At 40.9% G+C, this 18,585-nt stretch overlaps 2 protein-coding genes across 2 annotated transcripts; one reads left to right on the forward strand and one right to left on the reverse strand.

Annotated features, from left to right (window-relative positions):
• Nucleotides 1–1,427: 1,427 nt before the first annotated feature.
• On the forward strand, nucleotides 1,428–2,814 carry birc5b (baculoviral IAP repeat containing 5b). Its single transcript, XM_085345339.1, has 4 exons — nucleotides 1,428–1,553; nucleotides 2,214–2,323; nucleotides 2,518–2,632; nucleotides 2,731–2,814. Exons 1-4 carry the CDS (start codon nucleotides 1,428–1,430, stop codon nucleotides 2,812–2,814), a joined length of 435 nt encoding a protein of 144 aa, XP_085201465.1.
• Nucleotides 2,815–9,479: 6,665 nt separating this feature from the next.
• On the reverse strand, nucleotides 9,480–10,538 carry neurod4 (neuronal differentiation 4). The gene has a single exon (XM_085344594.1). The coding sequence runs from the start codon at nucleotides 10,536–10,538 to the stop codon at nucleotides 9,480–9,482; it is 1,059 nt and encodes a 352-aa protein (XP_085200720.1).
• Between the last annotated feature and the right edge of the window lie 8,047 nt (nucleotides 10,539–18,585).

Here is an 18,585-nt window from a genome sequence, read left to right on the forward strand (position 1 = left end):
GAGCAGTCGTGTCAGGGGAAGGAGCGAGCCGTTTGCCGAATGCTGTAGCGGGGACTCATCAGCAGCAAAGAGGGCAGAAAGGTGAGCCAAATGTCAGTGAAGGCGTGAGGAAGTCAGATCCAATACCAACAGATGAGAATTACCCACCCGTGAAAGGATTTTTGGTACAGCATGTGGATTGAATTCTCCAACATTTGCAAAACACTCTTAAGCACACAAGCCTTTCTACATCTGCAAATTCTTCAACCTCTAAATAAACCCTGTGGTCCCACTGGATCACAGCACAGCTGCTGTACCTCAAACCAACAGCAGTGTTTAATAAAATCTGATGAAAAAAGCAAAAATTCAGATATAAATAAAAGCAGAGTGACGACATAACACACGAAGAAATTTAAAGGTAAATTCTATTCTGCAGTAAGCAGTCATCCACCACATAGGCCAACTGGAGCTAGCTTTAATGTGACATCAGCTGTACAGTGAATGTCCAACTCATTCAAAGCCTACTGTTTGATATGTCCTTACACAGCATCACTTCCTAGAGTGCCTCCAGTGATTAGTGTGCGAGTGTGTGTATACACAGAGTCACACACTCACATCCTAATAAGCAGGTACTGCAACCCCCACCTCCCCATGCATTCTGCAGAAAGATAAGGTTAGAAGGGGAAAGGACAGCAGTTTATAGATGTAAGCATTTTTTAGCACCCAGGGGCCTCGGGGTAGCGTTACAGAGTAACAGAGACTCACTGCGGACAAAAAACTGCCCCCGTCTCTCTCAGCAATAAACATGCCATTAAAAGTAGCACCAAAAACCATTAATGGCTATAGTGTCTCTATTTACTGTTAGGTTTCTGACACATACACATGTAGGGGAAAAAAACTCAAGCGTATTAATAATTTCTCAGTAAGAATGCTGGATCGTATTTGTGGTTAATACTGTAAGCTGGTTCAAAGCCAGAGGGAAGGAGAGAAGGCAAGGCGGGTTAGGTTGCCAATTTTATTTCAACAATAAAGACAAACAGATGTCTGTGTGGAAAACCTCACTTCACAAGTTAAATTTTTGCTTTGTTTTGTTTGTTTGTTTTCTTTACCTAAATGATTTTTAATTGAACTTTTGACTCATTCCCATTCACTGCTTTCCCCTCAATGTATATCTGCAGTGGTTCTTCTTCTTCTTTACTAGCAGGGCCTAATTTTGCCCACAGTTGTAAGTTAGTAAAGTTTTACTTGTATAACAACTTTCAATCTTAATATAATAAAGATATTCACAACAAAAAACTGTAGAACATAAGAACAAAAGCAAGTCTAAACAGATCCTCGCGGCCTTGAACCTGGGGAGGATTTAATCAGTGAAAAGTGAAAACAGCTGCAGAAGTGTGCATGGCAGTGATTTAAGCACATGTCAGGCTGAGTCCATCCTTGGTGACATTATGGCGAGCGTTGATGTGCTGGCAAAAAGGTTTTACTCATTTGGCAAAATGTACAGTCATGATTTACGTGAGCAAAGTTTTGTAGACTGGCCATTTAGAGAGGACTGCAACTGCACGCCTGAAAAGGTATGACGCCCATTGCAAGTAACTGAAATCTTGATGCTTTGGAACATGATTAGCTAGCTTGTTTCCATCATATTTGTTGTATCTACAATATGTTATGGATTTACACAGCGGTTACCTTTGGTCAAATCTATTTTCTAACAGGTTGGTTTAACTGGGACTTCTTGGGAAAATATTTTTATTTAAATAGTTGAACTGCTTTCTAAATATGACTTAACATTTTGTATTGACACCAAGCATTTAAAGGTAATATGTAATTAAGTTTAAGTGTAGGTGGTTCAAACTGTACACAGGAGTATTTACACTCATCTCCATGAATCATAATTGTAACTGATGATGATCATTGGTATTCCACTACATACTTTTATGAAAGCCTGGCAGTGTGCAATTTATGGTTAGGGAGGTGCCAGATTCAGTTTCAAGTGTCCAGTGCACAGGTTTGTCCCGGTACCTTCTAGTCTTGTCATGATAAACAGGCTGCTGACATCTTGCTTTATGAGCAACAACATGTGCCATGTTACCCTCTGAAGTCAAAAGGAGACCATCGTCAGGTTTCATTTTCAATGAAACTTATTCCTTTGCAAAAAAACTTCTTAATTCTTGGCCTGCCTGGCAACAAAAGGGTTCAGACAATATGGTCTCTCTTGCTTTTTACATTTGCAGATGGCCAAAGCTGGGTTTGTCCACTGCCCCAGTGAGAATGAGCCAGATGTTGCCTGCTGCTTCTTCTGTCTGCTCGAGCTCGAGGGCTGGGAACCAGATGATGATCCCTGGTAAGAAAAAATATGCTACCTGGGGTGCAGCAGTTAAACATTTAATTTGTATCTACATTACTCAAACGTGTTTCCTATATGCAGAAGACCGACTGCTACATGAAGTTGATAAGTCATGGCTCCTGATTATTGCCTAATCAGCATTATGTTTTTGTTTTTAATTGTGTTTTTGCTTATTATGTACATCTGACAAGGTCTGAACATGAGAGGCGCTCTAAATGTGACTTCTTAACCATGGAGAAAGACTTCACCAAGCTAACAATGGCTGAATTCTGTCACCTGGAAAACAAAAGGCTAAAGATTTACTACGTAAGTGCCCATCAGTTGGCTGTGTGCAAAGACACTAACTCTTCCTCAATTCTTACTTTTTTTTTTTTTCCCCCCCTTTTCCAACATTCTCCCTTTAGAAAAAGGTCTGGCACAAGAAGATGGCTTTTTTGAGGGATGCCATAGACCATACAGTTGCGGAGCTTAAATCTAAGCTGGACTGATTCTATGCATTTATTCATTGCATCTTATTTTATTTCAATACCAGTCTTGAGTGTTAAACAAGAACCCGCAGCCTGACTCACTGGTCGGATTGGATAGCAGTTCATAAAATTCAGCCTTAGGCGAATGCGACACTTTCTTTACAGTACCGTCTTTGACCACAAGATGGTGCTTTTGCATTAAAGCTGCAGTTTTGCTATAACGCTGATACACTTTCTGAAATTCCCAATCTCTCATCAAAACCTTAACAAATGCACCTCACTCTGAAATGAAAGCGCACATTGAGCTGGATTACAATGCGGGCTATATTCTCTTTTTTTCAAACACTTACTTATCATCTCCCTGAACGTGCCACCATCCCTACCACCCCTTTTCAAACCTTGACCCTGGACAGATGGCCTGAAGCCCCTCCTTTTCAATACCAACTGTTGCCCCAGTAACATCTGTTACATATAGGGGGACAGTGCACCGAGGGCTTGCCAGGATACTTCTCCAACTCTGAGGGGGACTGAAATTCAAGAGATGCTGCAGCTGACAGTAGAAGGCGTGGGAACGATGGTTGCATGATAAGCACTTGACTGGGTTTGTTTTGCACTTAAAGAACAACGGTTTAACTCTGAAAATCATTTTAATTTTTCTCCTGTCTTTATGCAAGAGAAACTGATGCAGGGCTCTGTTTGTTTCTCACTGTGTTTTGTGGAAGGCTTGGTTGGATGACGTGAAGGATTAAGAGATGCTATCCCTTCCCCAACCTTCCACTGTTCTGGATTAATGTCTAATGTAACACTCTGGCCACTGAGCCCAGATCAGCTGCTTAATTCTCTCTTATCTGCTCACTGCAGAGCAAATTGAAGAGAATATTTTTAGACAAAACTAAAGTAAAATGCTCATAGGTGATGTAACATTTTTAATAAACTGTTCTGCTTTTATAATTTCCTCTGGTCTCTTTCTTGCAGTGCTGTTGTAAAATATTTCCTCAAACTATATTATGTTCTTTAAGCTAAATGCATTCATTTAAAAAAGTTAAAGGATATGAAGGTGTATGTTGAGTTAGTATGGGGAAAGATCCAAGCTTTTTACTGATGAGGTGTCTGGGTAAGTGGTGTGGTTTTGCGTGAATACATGGATCATAAGGGGGATGTGTGCAGTAATTGCTAATGTAACTCTAATCGGGGCTTATACCCACATCCTGTGTCAATCCACTTATTTGTGCTCCAGAAAATGAACAAAGAGAATAGCTTGGTATGACTTCTGTCCTCAAGTGGCACAGATGTAACAGATGAGCTTATCTGTGGGAATGGAGTAAAATATTTTAAATTACTGCATCATAACTAAGCTGGGAAGATGCCCTTTCACCTTTTCTCATCCTGTTATTTAAGACCTGAATAAACCTAACAAATCACACTTTAAAATAACAGGAGTCCACAGAGCACTATGACACATGCAGATCTAATTCTAAGCTTATTAATGACTGTGAGAAAGGATTGGTCATGAAATAGGTTTCTCTTTAATAAACTGTAAGCGGCAAGTGTAGCAGATGGACAAATTGACAGATGTTACTAACAGAAACTTTACAACCTGGGCTTTCCAGTCCGGCCCCATCTGTTGCTCCTGCAACCAGTGCCTCCCTCTACCCTCCTCCAACGTTTCTCATCAGCATCTATCACTGAATCTTCTCCTCTCATTCTCCATAGTGCCCAAAATGAATGACATCAGCATTTACCCCCTCATATGACCCGGTTTAACCCCTCATAAACAAAGGGCAAATTAAAAGATGTCATGAGCGCAATGGATACACTGAGAAAGGCAGGATGATCAATACTTGTAATGTGCAATTCACTTGTATTTTTATTTTTTATTCCTATTTATTCTATTTATCCCCTTTGTATATTTTATATTTGTCTCTGTATTTATATATGTGTGTGTGTGTGTATGTATGTATGTATATATATATATATATATATATATATATATATATAACAATTCTGTAACTGTAACTTCGGTCGTTGCTGTGCTTTTTGGAAGTCGAATTTCCCAGAGGAACCCACCCGAGGGATTAATAAAGTTCTATCTTATCTTATCTTATCTTAATGTAACTTTTAAAGTCTCACGCTCTTGTCTCCGTCTGAAAAGTTCTGATGGGAATATTATAAAAAGGATAAATGACTGGCATGTAAAGAAGCCAGCTGACACAGAAGCTTAGACGCCATTGTGATTGTGGACCACAGTCTGTGAGTGTGTTTAAATGATGAATTTGCTGATAGACGGCCAGATTAAGGACAATGAGTTGCACTGTTCATTGTATTACAAAGGGGGGGGGGAGATAAACATTCACTTCATTTTCATTTTTCATCAAATATTCTCTCATTTCTGGCTGCTTCTCCTCTAAGACACCGCAGCCCGTCTACCTTGGCTGTGTTTTGTGCCCTGTTCCAAAGGGACCTCCATCTGTCCCTACACTCAGCCCATTGTGGTGTCCCTAAGCCCAGAAACTTCCACAATGTAGTGGGCGTGTGCAGGGGGGCCAGGGTAAACACGACAGCATCCAGATCCCATTAGAAGCTCTTTAACTCTAACACCCTAACGCTCGGAGAGAAGTCTGGGAGGGGAAGGTCCACCCCTCATCCACTTGCACACAATGTCACCTTTACACCCACTTCCATAGGTAATGAACCTGGGAGCTACCCTCTTTCTTCTCCTCCTCCTCTCCTCCTCCCCCTCCATTTCTGAGTTCATGTTTCATATTTTAAAAAGAGCCCTTAAATTCTATTTTATTATTTTTTCCTGACATTAATATAAATATTTAAACTTTCAGTTGATGTTTTAGTGTTTTATCAGAGGGAAAAAAACATCATTGACTATTTATGACTGAAAGCTGTCATTTTAACAACACCTTACTTAGAATTTAGTTAATAAATGAAGTTAAACCTCTGGCTCAGTACATTTTTAAAAAATTATTTTACTCAGTCAGACCGTGCTCCATTTTCTCTTTCTGTCTTTGCCCATACCTTTTTTTTCCAGCCATCATCTTGGTCATCCTAGCTGCTCCTGAGTGTAGGGTGTTTCTGTTTTGGGGGTGCTCCACATCTCAACCAAGCCACCCATTGCCTTATGCACCCCACAGAAGCAAGCATGTGTGTTTATGCATGTGCGCTGAGGCCCAAGAGGAGGGAGAATCACTGTGTTCACCCTCAGCTTAAAGGCAGAGGGATTATCGGCACACAGACACTGATTAAAGCCTTCCAACGTCCTATGGCCCCATTAATACAGTCTTAATCACAATGCTTTATCCCTCCATCTACCTCCTATGGATCAGGACCTTTTCATTTTACTGTGAGCAACTCTTGTTTAGCTAGCGGATTAGGCATGCTGTACACGAAAACAAGAAAATATAAGCAGAGAAGTGAATTAGAGGAAAAATTGTGCTTTATATAGACATAAAGCTATACATAGGCTCATGCTGTCAGCAACTACTGGGCTATATTCATATATCAATAAAAAGTACTAAAGTTGAGAAATCATTAGCTGAAGCATGGGACCCATAACCCCTGTGTGCTGATATCTGACATGACCTCACTCTCCCAGGGGATTGAGCTACAGGTTGTGTTCCCTTGCCTGTCGCCTCAGCCAAGATGGCATCACAGAGCATGTGTTCCCTTCCCATTACTAGACCCTCATCATCATGCCCTTATTATAGACAAGAGCCACTTGATGTGTGTGTGACGCCTGTGATATATGGTACTGTAAAGTTATGAACCTTTCTACTATTTTTAAGTATTTTATTACAATAATTATTGGGGGGGGTTTCCATTTTAAAATAATTTGGGTTTTTTGCACAAATTAGCAAGAAAAAATTACATTTTAAAAGCTTATGGCACGTATATATTTCTGAAATTGCTGCATGAAAATCTCCGCCATGCTCCTCGCGCAAGACTGTCCTGTGTTTTCTAATCTTGTATCCAAAGTCAATTTATAGGGATTATGTCCATATCCACCCACTCATGTATTATTTGGACTATGGAGGATAAGTCGTAACAGCCCCCCCAACACCACCACCACCACCAAAAAAAAAATAACCACTACATTCTCTCTCTCACACGCACACACTGTTTTTGCTGTAGCCGAATAGCAAGGACACAAAGAGCATGCATCAGCTACTCTACGAGTACTTTCTCACACTGTCTGCCTGTGTGTAGAGCTATGTGTCATTCCTTCATCACGGCTGACACACAGCAGCAGAGGGGACAAACTTGCAATTGAGGATCAAGGACCTCGGTCACCTCTGCTGCCCTCTGCTCCTCTCTCCACTTCTCCACTCTTCCACAACACACTTACTTCCCTTTGCCTCTCCCATTTCTCTCTTTTATGCTCTCACTCTCTGCTCTTTCTCTCTTTCTCCCCAAATTGGCCCAGCTGTCCATCAGCCCCCCACCGTTCCCCCAGCTGTCTGACCTCCCCAAACGAGGAGCCCAACAACAATACAGGTCACAGGTCAAGAGAAAGAACAGGCTGCGTTCACAATAGACCAGTGGCGCCCACTAAAACAATCATTCCCTTTTCTTTTCCAGCCCTTCTCCACTGTTGCCAGGACTGGAAATGACAAATCTCTGGAGGGGTAGCTGAAGGAAACGAAGGGGGAGTCCTCTTAGAGAACAGCATCCAAAAGCACCTTCCCCCTTTTTTTTTTTTTTAACAATTGGCCAAAAGACCACAAGGATAAATACACTCATGCACTTCATCTTTGCACTCTGCCGCCCTGTTCTTTGTTTATTTCAAGAGTCATCATGTCCCTCAGCACAATCATGAAAGTCAAAACTGATACTCCGGTCATTAGTTGAGTGATATAAATGTTTTAGGAACTTTGCCAGCTTTACATTATCTCTGGATTGATGTATCCTTATTTCTGCTTTGCTGAACTTTTTACCCATTTATGGCATTAGTATGTAGAGACTGCATTATTTTAATATTCATAAAAGCTAATCTTCTTAGCTACTATATAGCATCCTTCTTACACATGTGCTGTGTCTCAAAGAAAAGCCAGGCTAGTTTACCATTCAGTAAAACTGGATGAATTATTGGAAAATGAGTTCTTGCCCTTCAGTGTTTTGGCATGAGCTACATGGGAAAATGGGACACATGGGAGAGAAAGCCAACGATAGAGGCTCAGAGCTGTGACAGGTTCACCTGTTCCCCGGAGCAGTTTTCCCATGGCCCACAACAGCCTCCCGCCTGACCTGATAGAAACCCCGGAGCAAGCCTTTGAATGACATCATGCACAGACTCTTTCTCTCTCACACACACATGCACACACTCATATCATGCAACAGATCTCTATTTCCCAGCCACAAAGTACTCCTTCATCCAGTCTTGCTGATTTCCCCTTTTTTTTTTTAGTTGGCACACTCTTCTATTGTAAAATGATTTAGAGCCACAGAAATCTAAATATACTAATTAGCTATCTGTGTTGTTTGTGTAATATTTATTTTGCATGTAAAAATGCATTTATGAGTACAGAAAAATGCCCAATACTGCACCTGCTGGTAATCGTGACCAGATTACAGGGATATTCTGAAAATGATGCATCTAAAACGATGCACAAAGCTAGTGAGAGCGATGTAACAGCTGTCGCTGACTCACATTTATTTATTTTTTAAAACCAGAACTTGTAATTTAACTGAAATTGTAATCGAGTTGATGAAAATAATTTGTCCTCTGATGTGAGGGCTTAGCAAAAAGAGTCATCTCTGTATTATCTACTGTGCTTTATATATAAGTGTAATACTAAAACGCAAAAAGAAATCTAAATGAATGAAAACATCACTGTACCAAGCTTGTGTTTACAGCCAGTTAGTGCATGCGTTTGTCTTTCTGTTAAACTAAAATGTAAGAAATGGATGAGAGCATAACATCACAAAAAGACATGGCACACGTGTTACTATGGAAATAGCATATAATATAAGAATATTTATTTAATTAAGTGCGAAACAGCAAAATATTAACAGTACAGTATGACAAAAATTGTGACACCAAATGAACAAGTACCTGAAAGACTTAAAATAAATAAATTAAATACAGTACAGCTACCAGTGGCTGGCATCAACCCAAGACAGTGAAACAGAAACTGTGCTGAGAAAAATATAAAACAGACAAGACATTATCAAAATAAATATTAAATACAGGTATAAATAAATGCATTGCTTTTCTTAAATTCAGAAGGAAACTGGCTGTAGGCCTCAGTGCACAATGGGGGACTTTTTGATCAATTTCTTTTTATACGTAGACGTGTAAATAATAAAGTATTTGTTCAAACATAAGCATCTGAATAATGCTTCAGCAAGGACATCTGATTTGGTAAACTAATTTTTACTTCAACTCTTTAAAAACTGACGGAGCAATGTGTTCAAAAGAAGATTAACATATAAACAAAAGTGAAATAAATACAATAATAAATGTTATGGGTGCATGTTTCAGGTAGATTGAGTTGAGGTGATGAGTCTTCTCTCTGAGCATTCAGTGCTCTCCCAGAGTACTAGACAACATAAAAGCAAACATTTTTCTCTATACACTCAGTACCACAGTCATCCTTTTTTTACAGCAGTTTATACAGGAGCAGTGCTTCTACTCTGGCTATTCATAACAGTCACTCATTCACTGGTACTATCACATTTCAGATGGTACCCATGTGAGAGGTGATGAGGTGAGGGGGAGCAAAGGAGTCAAAGGCCACATCCAGGGGCAACTCGTAGCGAGAAGCCTGTAAGAGTGGGTGGGCCTGAGGCCCCCCTGGTAGGCTGCCTGTCGTGGACGTGGGGTAATGGTGGGATGAGAGGTAGTGAGCATGGTGGGGTGTGTAGTTCCTCTCTGACTCATGCGGAGATGGCTCCTGCTTCAGGGCAAAGTTGCCACTGATGCTGAGTGGGGGAGTGAGGGGCCCATCGTATGGAGGAGTGCTGCTGCTGCACTCGTTAGGGGAGGGGTTGTCATATACAGGCCCCTTGAATCCTTTCATTTGGAGGAGGTGCGATGCCTCGAGGGAGCCGTAGGGTGGGCTGGGAAGGCCTGGGGATGGGTAGCTGAGGGGATGGCCAGCCACCATACTACCCATTCCTGGACCTCCACACTTGTCTTCCAGCTTATTAAGAATCATCGGACTGGGTCCCAGCTGCAGGCAGCCAGCCACAAGGTTGCTGGTAGGCTGGGACAAACCTTTACACAGCATCTCCACAAATCCATGACTCTCTGGAGACTGGCCACTTTCCAGCACCTCCGACAGAGCCCAGATGTAATTGCGGGCCAGCCGCAGAGTCTCAATCTTCGACAGCTTTTGTGTCTTAGAGTAGCAAGGCATCACTCTGCGCAGAGTATCCAGAGCATCATTTAGCCCATGCATACGAGAACGTTCTCTGGCATTGGCCTTTATTCGCCGTGCACGAAACCTCTCCTGTCTAGCTTTGGTCATCTTCTTCTTTTTAGGGCCTCTCCTTTTGGGAGCATTTTCTCCATTTGGTCCATCCTCTTCATCCTCTTCCTCTTCCTCCTCTTCTTCCATATCCTCACTACCCAGTTCTGTGCAGGAGCGGAGGCGACCCCCTACAGTCAGGCCATGGCGCCCCGTCAATTCTGGGCTTTCATCTCCATCCTGTGAGCTGCCGTCATCATCGAGCCAGCTGAGGGAGCTCACCAGCTCACTCACATCCCCACTTTTCCCAAATGATTTGGTCATCATTTTGATCTAAAGAAAAAGAGCCCACACAACAAATTCAATACTTTGGGATTCAGTGTCTGTGAATGTAAATCCTTGAGGCTATTTCCCCATAACGTGATAAAATTGTATTATTATTTATAACTGATGGGTACCAGAAGAAGCACACACTGACTGAGAGTGCTCTCATTTCAGCAGGGCAGTATGGACAGATCACTTATATGAAGTGCAAGCACCTCTGTCGCATAACAGTTCTGAAATAAATCCAGTAATTATTTCAAATCAATCTCACTGTGAAATTTGGATATTAATGAATAAATGGCTGTTTTCAGAATGAGATGGATGAGTGGTTCCCTGCTGTTATTCTCCAGTCTTTCAGAGACGCTGTCAATCTGGGACACCACGGGATTTGCTCAGTATATAAAGCTCAAAGATTAAACAGGCAACATACAAATCAACAAACATGTAACCCCCCAACACACACACACACACACACACATTTCTCTGTTAGAATACCTTCATTATTATTATTATTATTATTATTATTATTATTATTATTATACTTTTTGCAGAGCAATCTATATCGCCCCAAAATCACATTTTAAATGTTATTTTGTACTTTAATGTTAAGTGAAACGAAGAATATTTGTTATTGTTGTGCAAAAAAGTCCTACTTTGTGATTTTTAAAGTAATTTAAAGTAACTTGTAGAGCGAACTTTGGCCTCGTAATTCTGTCTTTACTGTACATCCCACTGAACATAAAAAAGATAGAACTGTAAATAATAGGATGATGCTTGGGTGATTTGAAAGGTTTTCACAGCTGTAAATAAGCTTAAGAGTTTTTTTCTGCAAAAATTTCATGTGTTAAATTTATTAGCTCTAATGTGAGCCATATGGGTTTTTTTCTATTTCTTTCACAAGACTTGGACATAAAATGTCAACTCACCTGTTTGGGATCCGTTTTCGCTTCGTTCACAACAGATTTTTAAATGTTAAACAGACTAATAAAAGAGTGATAAGTCCACAACTGCTGTGTTTCTTTCTTCGCGCACCGGCCAGTGTCCCTTAATCTTCTGCTCCCTCAGATGGCCATGAGTACGCTTGGAACTTTCATCTCCAAATGACACGATCGGGCTGATATTCTTTTTGCCTTTAACCGGCAAGTCCCTCCCTCTGCCGCCCCACCCACCGTCAACTTATCCAAACGCGCGTGGCGTGCTCGTGACCAGAAGTTTTGGCAAATGTGCAGCGAGCGAGAGAGTGAGACAGGGTACATGCATAACATTTTTTTTAATCATGAAGTCCGTGAACTACGAAAGGATGGGTGTATAGGACGTCAGAAATGCACAGCGGCCAACAAAGAGGAACTTGAAAACACTTGGTAGCAGTTTAAGGAGCACATGCAGTGTTATTTAGCATCTTACAGCCTTTCATAAGACTCTTTCCCCAAATGTGACTTTGCTTATACCACTATCTAAAAATATATTTATGTCTAAAACAAAACGAATCATTTTCCAATCTTCTGCTAATCCCGCCTTATCCTACTTTTTTTTCTAATTTTAAGTTGTGTTGCAAAATTATTGCCGCTATAGGTCTACAAGTAGGTTTTTGCGCGCAAATTGAAATATATGTTAAAGCTATTTTTTAATAAAAGAAGAAAGAATAACTCAAACTCAATAATAAACTCAATAATTTCCCATCACAGATTTCAGTATTACGCAGGAGTTTGCTGTTAGATTTCCAATCACATCTGACTTGAATGAAGATCTCTTGTTGTTGCCCTCAAATCTGAAAACACAGAAATCGTAAAATCCACTGGACTGTTTGCTGCTGCGCGAGTGTGTTAACCATCGTAATCGATTGTCTATCTCTTCATTAGTCGGTTGGATTATACATTTTCCACTTCATTAAACGCAGTGTGGGCTTGATCTTCAATGAGTTAAGAGACGCTCTTCCTTATGTGCGTATTTAAGTGATTTTGACAGCGTGGTGTGCGGAGAGCAGGTGTGTGCGCTGTTCAACCACTCATTCAATTGTTTCCTTCAATTTTTAGCGTCATATTTGGCCCCAAGGAGTTGGCAATCTGATTACTTAGTCGATTGGTCCTGCGATCGAGACACATTTAGATCAGCTATGCTTATGAGAATCCATTTGGAAATGTAATCAGCTACACCGTCTAGTTACTGGATTATCAATGATACATTTGGCTTATGACTAATTGCTTTTATGCTTTGCTTTCTATGTCGTTTTTTGTTTGTTTGTTTGTCTTTTGTTTAAACTTTAAACACGTACAACCTAACTTTTCAGTAGACTCTTTGAATCAAACGCGTAGTCCACGTGACGTGAGTTTACGTCTTTTATTAGGCTTCACAAATCTTATGTAAATATTGGTCATTTTGCACACTTTTAACTACAAATGCCAAAGCACGAGATACGCCCGCCAGTCGTCGTGCGTGGCGAGCCGCAGCTCAGTGGGGGTCTATTGTTACAACCGGCCACTGACAGACGGGGTCTCGCGAGTCGCACGTGCCCCCGCATTGATCCCAATTGTGCGCGCGATTGCGCACAGCTGTGCTCGTGACTGAACCTTTTCGACTATCCGGTGAAGTTTCCTTGTTTTTAAGAGCAGTATTTCCGGGGGGAAAGATATAATCACGCGATTAATTGACAAGAAGCGCTTGAAAACAGGCACTTATCAAACGATTTATTAGACACAAGCTAACAGATGGCTGAATATGGGAGCAACTGGGGGGTGGGGGCATCTGTTGCTTGGATGCTGAGGCGTCACTCGCGAGTAGATGTCTTGTGCTTGAAACAGTATTTATCTACCTCTCTAATCACTCCTGGTCAGTGCACTGGCCATAAAGGTATGTGGACAGGAAGATAAGCCTTGTCCTTTGTGTATGTGGCTAATATGATGTGCCCAAAGCTCCCCTGGTGGATGCACTTCTACACCCCCAAATACATACACTCTCCTTCTGTCCCAGGAGTGTGAGTATGGCCACGCCACACCTGCAGCCTGCATGGGGAATTGGAGCCTAGCAGTCTCCGACAATCCCCATCGGTTTCCCAAATGACTGACTGACTAACGGAAAGGGAATTGCCCTGCTCCCATTTAAGCAATAACATAGAAAGCCAACCTTCCGGAAGAGGTCATGATGAACACAGATGATCTGAACCAACTTTTGATGAGTTTGCATGATTTGAACTTGGGATAGTTCTACATATTTATCTTTGCAACAAGTAAAGTTAAAGTAGACAAGTAAAGTTACACAGTCTACTGAACTGACGTACTGTGTTTCAAAGAGATGCATTTTAATAATGAAGATTTTGTGAACATAAATCAGATTTTAATGTATGCTTTGATTTGATTGATTGGCCAAAAAGAAATGCATTGTCAGCTTTGGCATGAGCTGTCCAAGACAAGTTTATGTTCACGACTAAAAGAGTACCAGCCCCACTTTAGCTTTTTAAGTGCTGTTGTTGGTATTAATGGGGGCAACCCCATTCCGTACAAAAAACCACTGCCACAAGTGAGTTGTCTCGCGCTCTAGTCCCCTGGGACTCCGAGTGGAATGGGAGGGATTGGTGCACTGTGCTGACAGATGGGTCCTTGTTCCGTCTTTTTCTTCATCTCTATCTCCCGCTCCCTCTTTTGCTAAAACACAGACACACTCACACACACCAAGACTGCACGAATACAATAGGAATTAAAGCTCCACATGCTCCCTGGCTCGCTCCTGAAAGCTGAGCCCCCTTGTACGCATAAAAGATGCAGCAAGCTTGGATTTGTGAGAGGAGCTGGCAAGCTAGTTGGGGTGATGTGGCACAGGGCGGTTAGGCTAGAGAGAGATGCAACTTCACTGTTCAGAGTTTAGTGTCCTGAGCCCATTTGTACTATGTATGATGCAGTTTTCTCTCTACGACTGGCAGCATCTGATTTCAAGTTATTTTATGTTGCGTGTTAAGACGTCTTAGTCTTCCTTCCATTTGCTGTTCATTGTGGCTGAATACAATTACAAAGCAGACTTCTCTGAATTTTTTATTGTAGACTTGGAAAGATCTTTAAATGAAGTGTTTCTCCCAAATTAAATTGTGCAAACTAAATGTAAAGAGCTCAGAGCTCAGTTGTAAGTTTTCACACTTTTGCAACTGCGGCCCATTTACATGAACGTCCTACTGCTGACATTCAGCATGGCAGACTGAATAAAGGTGTGTGTGCAGCCATGCTCCACAGAAAAGTGTACGGTTTATTTATCCTGTTGTGTCTGAACATAATTCCATGTTCAACTTGATACCTTTTTTTTCTGGAAAATCCCTTGTTATATCCATATGGTGCCAATAAATTAGAGTCTCCTGGATCACAAAGGGCATTTAAATAAGATCAGGCAGCATTTCATCTCCAAAATATGAGTAGATTGTTTGCAGCTTATTCCTCTTCCTTTGGACTAATGGATTTGGAAAACATTCCAATCGAGCAGAAATGTGCCTACAGAATGGGAATCGGGCCTGAGGGCAATTCTCACTAAGTGGGGAGAGAGCCATTAAACAAAGGTGCCTGTGGTTTCATATTCAGGATACTTTACAACCTCCGTCCCAGGACATCAACAGTGTTTTTCGTTGTGCTGTTAGAGGGGGCCGAAGGGAGGGAGGGGGGGGTCCATCTGCCATGCTGCCGGTCCTCTGGGAGATGGGCATATCCCAGGGGTGTTTTGGAGAGAGAGGGTCTGAAAGGATTACACCCAACCACTAATCAACGGCAGTAATCTGTGGGCCCCCAATACAAAATCCCCTTTCGATCCAAACAACAATTTAGGATAGACGATAAAATCTGAGTATACAGACATTCAACTGACATTGAACAACCTGATAAACGTGATGACAAATTCAGGTGATTTTTTAATTGGGAGAATCAACTGCGAAGGTGTGATTGGCAAAGAGCCATAGTGTCTCTGTGATCAGGTGCAAGTGTCCCACAAGTGGCCTAGTCTGAAATCCCAGTGTGACCATTATGCAAATACAGCAACTAGACGAGCCTACAACATAAATTTGTCTAACGGATAAAAGCACTTTTCTAATCAGATCTGGATGCAAAAGGTTTTTCTTTTTCTTATAATACATTTGGTTAAAAAAAGAGAAAAATCAGTTAATAAATCAAAATAATATATATGCATTAGCCATGATATTATGTAATTATTTATACTTCTTCTTCTTCTTTTTTAGATAAAAAAAGGTTTGTATGTCCATTAGAGTGAACTTCTAACAGCCTATTTTATGATGTTATAAGGTGAGCCCTGCAGATCGCTTCTCCTTGAACCTTATCCAAATACTCTGTCACAGCAGGAACCTACAAGGTGCAGCTGCTGAGCTGCTGTCCTGGCAGGTCTCTCCTTCCAGTGAAGAAATAGCAGGGAATCAAGTTGCCACTAGTTTCATTGTTCCCTGTCAGTATGGTTTTGATGTCTTGGGCCTGGGTGGGGTCTGGATTTGGTAGTGGTGGGTTTAAATCTCCACAGGACTATAGAAGATGCTGCCTAATGATGGTGCCAGTCCTCCGGGGCATAGGGAACTGGAGCATCCTGGCCTGCATCTCCACTACCTCCTGCAGAATACCCACTGGCTAGGCAGCCTCTAAGCTCCCTCTATCCCCATAGCTTCATTGTTCAGTGGGCCCGGCACTGTCAATATTAAGCCTGGCTAATGTGATCTAGAGGCAGCTGGAGCAGCCCCGATTATTACCATGACACAGGCGACCGAGGGGTGTAATATCATTAAAAATAAATCAGGTGGTGTGGAGATTTGCTGTAGCAGGCGGGGGACTTTGAATGACATTAGGTAGAAGTGCCATAATTTCATTAGTCAATTGGGGCAGCTCAGAGGATCTGTTGAAACATTTCCTTTAAGTTGAAGTAATTGAATCTGCTTTCACAACAATCAACACAAAGTGGAAAATAAAGGAACTGCTGATGGTAGTTTTTTTTTTTTATTTAGAAAATTAATTTCATAAGTATACACACCTGCAAAACACAAAAGGACAATATTTCAATTTGCTAATTACAGCATATATGGTTGATAATCTATTTCAAAGCAGATGTATAGGGTATTCTCAGAGTTATTAGCCTCTTGCGGTGGATTATTGTTGGAAATGATGAGGAAAACGTGAAGCCCTGGTAATCTTCTTAAACTATTTGACGCTGAGCTGTCTGCTCGGCAGACTCATCAGCAATCAGCTGGCAAGTGAATGGTCTGCATCCTGAAAGCATTAATAGGATTAACGCTGAAAAATAAACTAATGAATATAAAAAAAAAATGTGAATTTAAAAAAATCTGAATATTTCCCTTGTTTATATTTTCTCTTGTTTCGTTTTATTTTGATAATGGGCTGATAATTTTGTTCCTTCGTACCCTAGTTTTGCATGTTCGATCGGCTATTATAAAGCACCAGAAGTGCCGTTGGGCGCACAGCAAGGGTCTTATGTCGCTATTGTTTAGACGCACTGGACACATAAATGATGATTTCAAGGCCTATTGAGCGTGCGATGGATTGTCCCCAAATGTGACTGACTAGCGGAGAGCAAAAACTGTTGGATGAGCGCAAAGAGCGAAACCAGAAGTTGTAAAACATTTCGACACTGACAGCTGAAAGTTCGATAATTTATTATAAAAACTTCACTCATAAAGGTCCATTAAAACGCGTGAGCGGATGTATTGTATTCATTCATCATCATTTAAGGGCAAATGTTTAATGGGGTCGAGTACGTATGGTGCTGTGGTGCAATTGTGACATCTAGTGAAATATTTTGAGAGCGCCTCACGGCTGATGGGTTTGTTCAGTGATTCCCAATGTATGGATTGCGCTCTACTGGTGGGCCGTGAAGGTACTGCAGGGCAGCCGCAGGAGGTCGTTTACATCGGGTTTACTTATTTGTTTCTCAACTGAAATTCTTAATTCTCTCAAGATTGAAATTTAAATTTGAATAGATAGTAGTGTATTACGATAAAAGGCCACATCTTTTACATTTTTATGCAACTTTATTCCGTGGGAAAAACTTATAATGTGCACTTAAATGTGGTGAATCAAATAATAATCATTTGGTTTAATTGTATAAGTAAAATTTTGGGGGGTTGGTTCCAAAAATCAAATCCTAAAATCTTTTTCAAATCAGCTTCCGTAATTTTTTTAAAATGACAATGAAATAGTTTCATTTTAAGAAGAAACTGAACTAATGAAACCACAGATCTCGTTTTGATCCTAAACACACTCATATCTTGTTATTTAGGGGGGGGGGGGGGGAACTTAATCTGAAAACAAAGCTGTTGACTGAAAATAAGCCTCAACCAGTAAATCATCAGCAGATGATTAATTGATGAAAACACAGAAAACACAAAGGAAATAAATTAAAACATTTCTGCTTGTGTGATGATCAGAGCTGTGATTAAAGGGTTGTCTTGACTACTGAACATTGTCACATTTCAAACTGGACCATGGTGGTCTGAGGTTTGATGATGGCTTGCTATAACACTTTACTATAGAGGCTTACACATACAGTAGTGCATGTAATATTATAGGAGTTACAACCACAACATCAGAATGTAAAAATAAAGCTACTTCTAGCTGATTCTTTGTCACAAGGGGAAGCAAGTTGTATGTTGCATGTTTGATTTAGGAGTGCTTTTAGATATTCTTTAATGTTATTTTATAGGCAGAGTCTGCACTAGAAAACTGTTTTTGGACACGAGACAAGGTATTTACACTTAAAAATAGATACAACTAAGTGAATATTATTGTGAATTAACCCCAAATGTATATTAAAATGAAAAGATAGAATAAATTTAGCAACCTCGAGTGATCCGTAGCATAAAATTAGAATGAATGTTACAATCTTGGGCAGCACAGCGGTACAATGATACAGCCAGAAGGTGACCTGCCAGCTGGGGCCTTTCTTTGTAAAGTTTACATCTTCTCGCTGTACCTGCGTGAATTTCCTGCAGGAACTCCAGAATCCAAAGACAATGCTGTGGCTGTGAATGTGTGTGTCTTCCTGTGCTGGACCCGTGATACACTGATGA

Source organism: Diplotaxodon limnothrissa, linkage group LG20, assembly GCF_057381915.1.
Source record: "Diplotaxodon limnothrissa isolate DT_005_m linkage group LG20, D_limnothrissa_male_GT1.1, whole genome shotgun sequence".
Lineage (NCBI taxonomy): Eukaryota > Metazoa > Chordata > Actinopteri > Cichliformes > Cichlidae > Diplotaxodon > Diplotaxodon limnothrissa.

Excerpts from the sequence above, each read along its gene's own strand:
- birc5b (XM_085345339.1), top strand. The coding sequence starts at position 1,428 with ATGGCGAGCGTTGATGTGCTGGCAAAAAGGTTTTACTCATTTGGCAAA. Across the intron at positions 2,324-2,517 it reads GAACCAGATGATGATCCCTG|GTCTGAACATGAGAGGCGCT; the intron begins GTAAGAAAAAAT and ends ACATCTGACAAG. Across the intron at positions 2,633-2,730 it reads AAAGGCTAAAGATTTACTAC|AAAAAGGTCTGGCACAAGAA; the intron begins GTAAGTGCCCAT and ends TTCTCCCTTTAG.
- neurod4 (XM_085344594.1), bottom strand. The coding sequence starts at position 10,538 with ATGATGACCAAATCATTTGGGAAAAGTGGGGATGTGAGTGAGCTGGTG.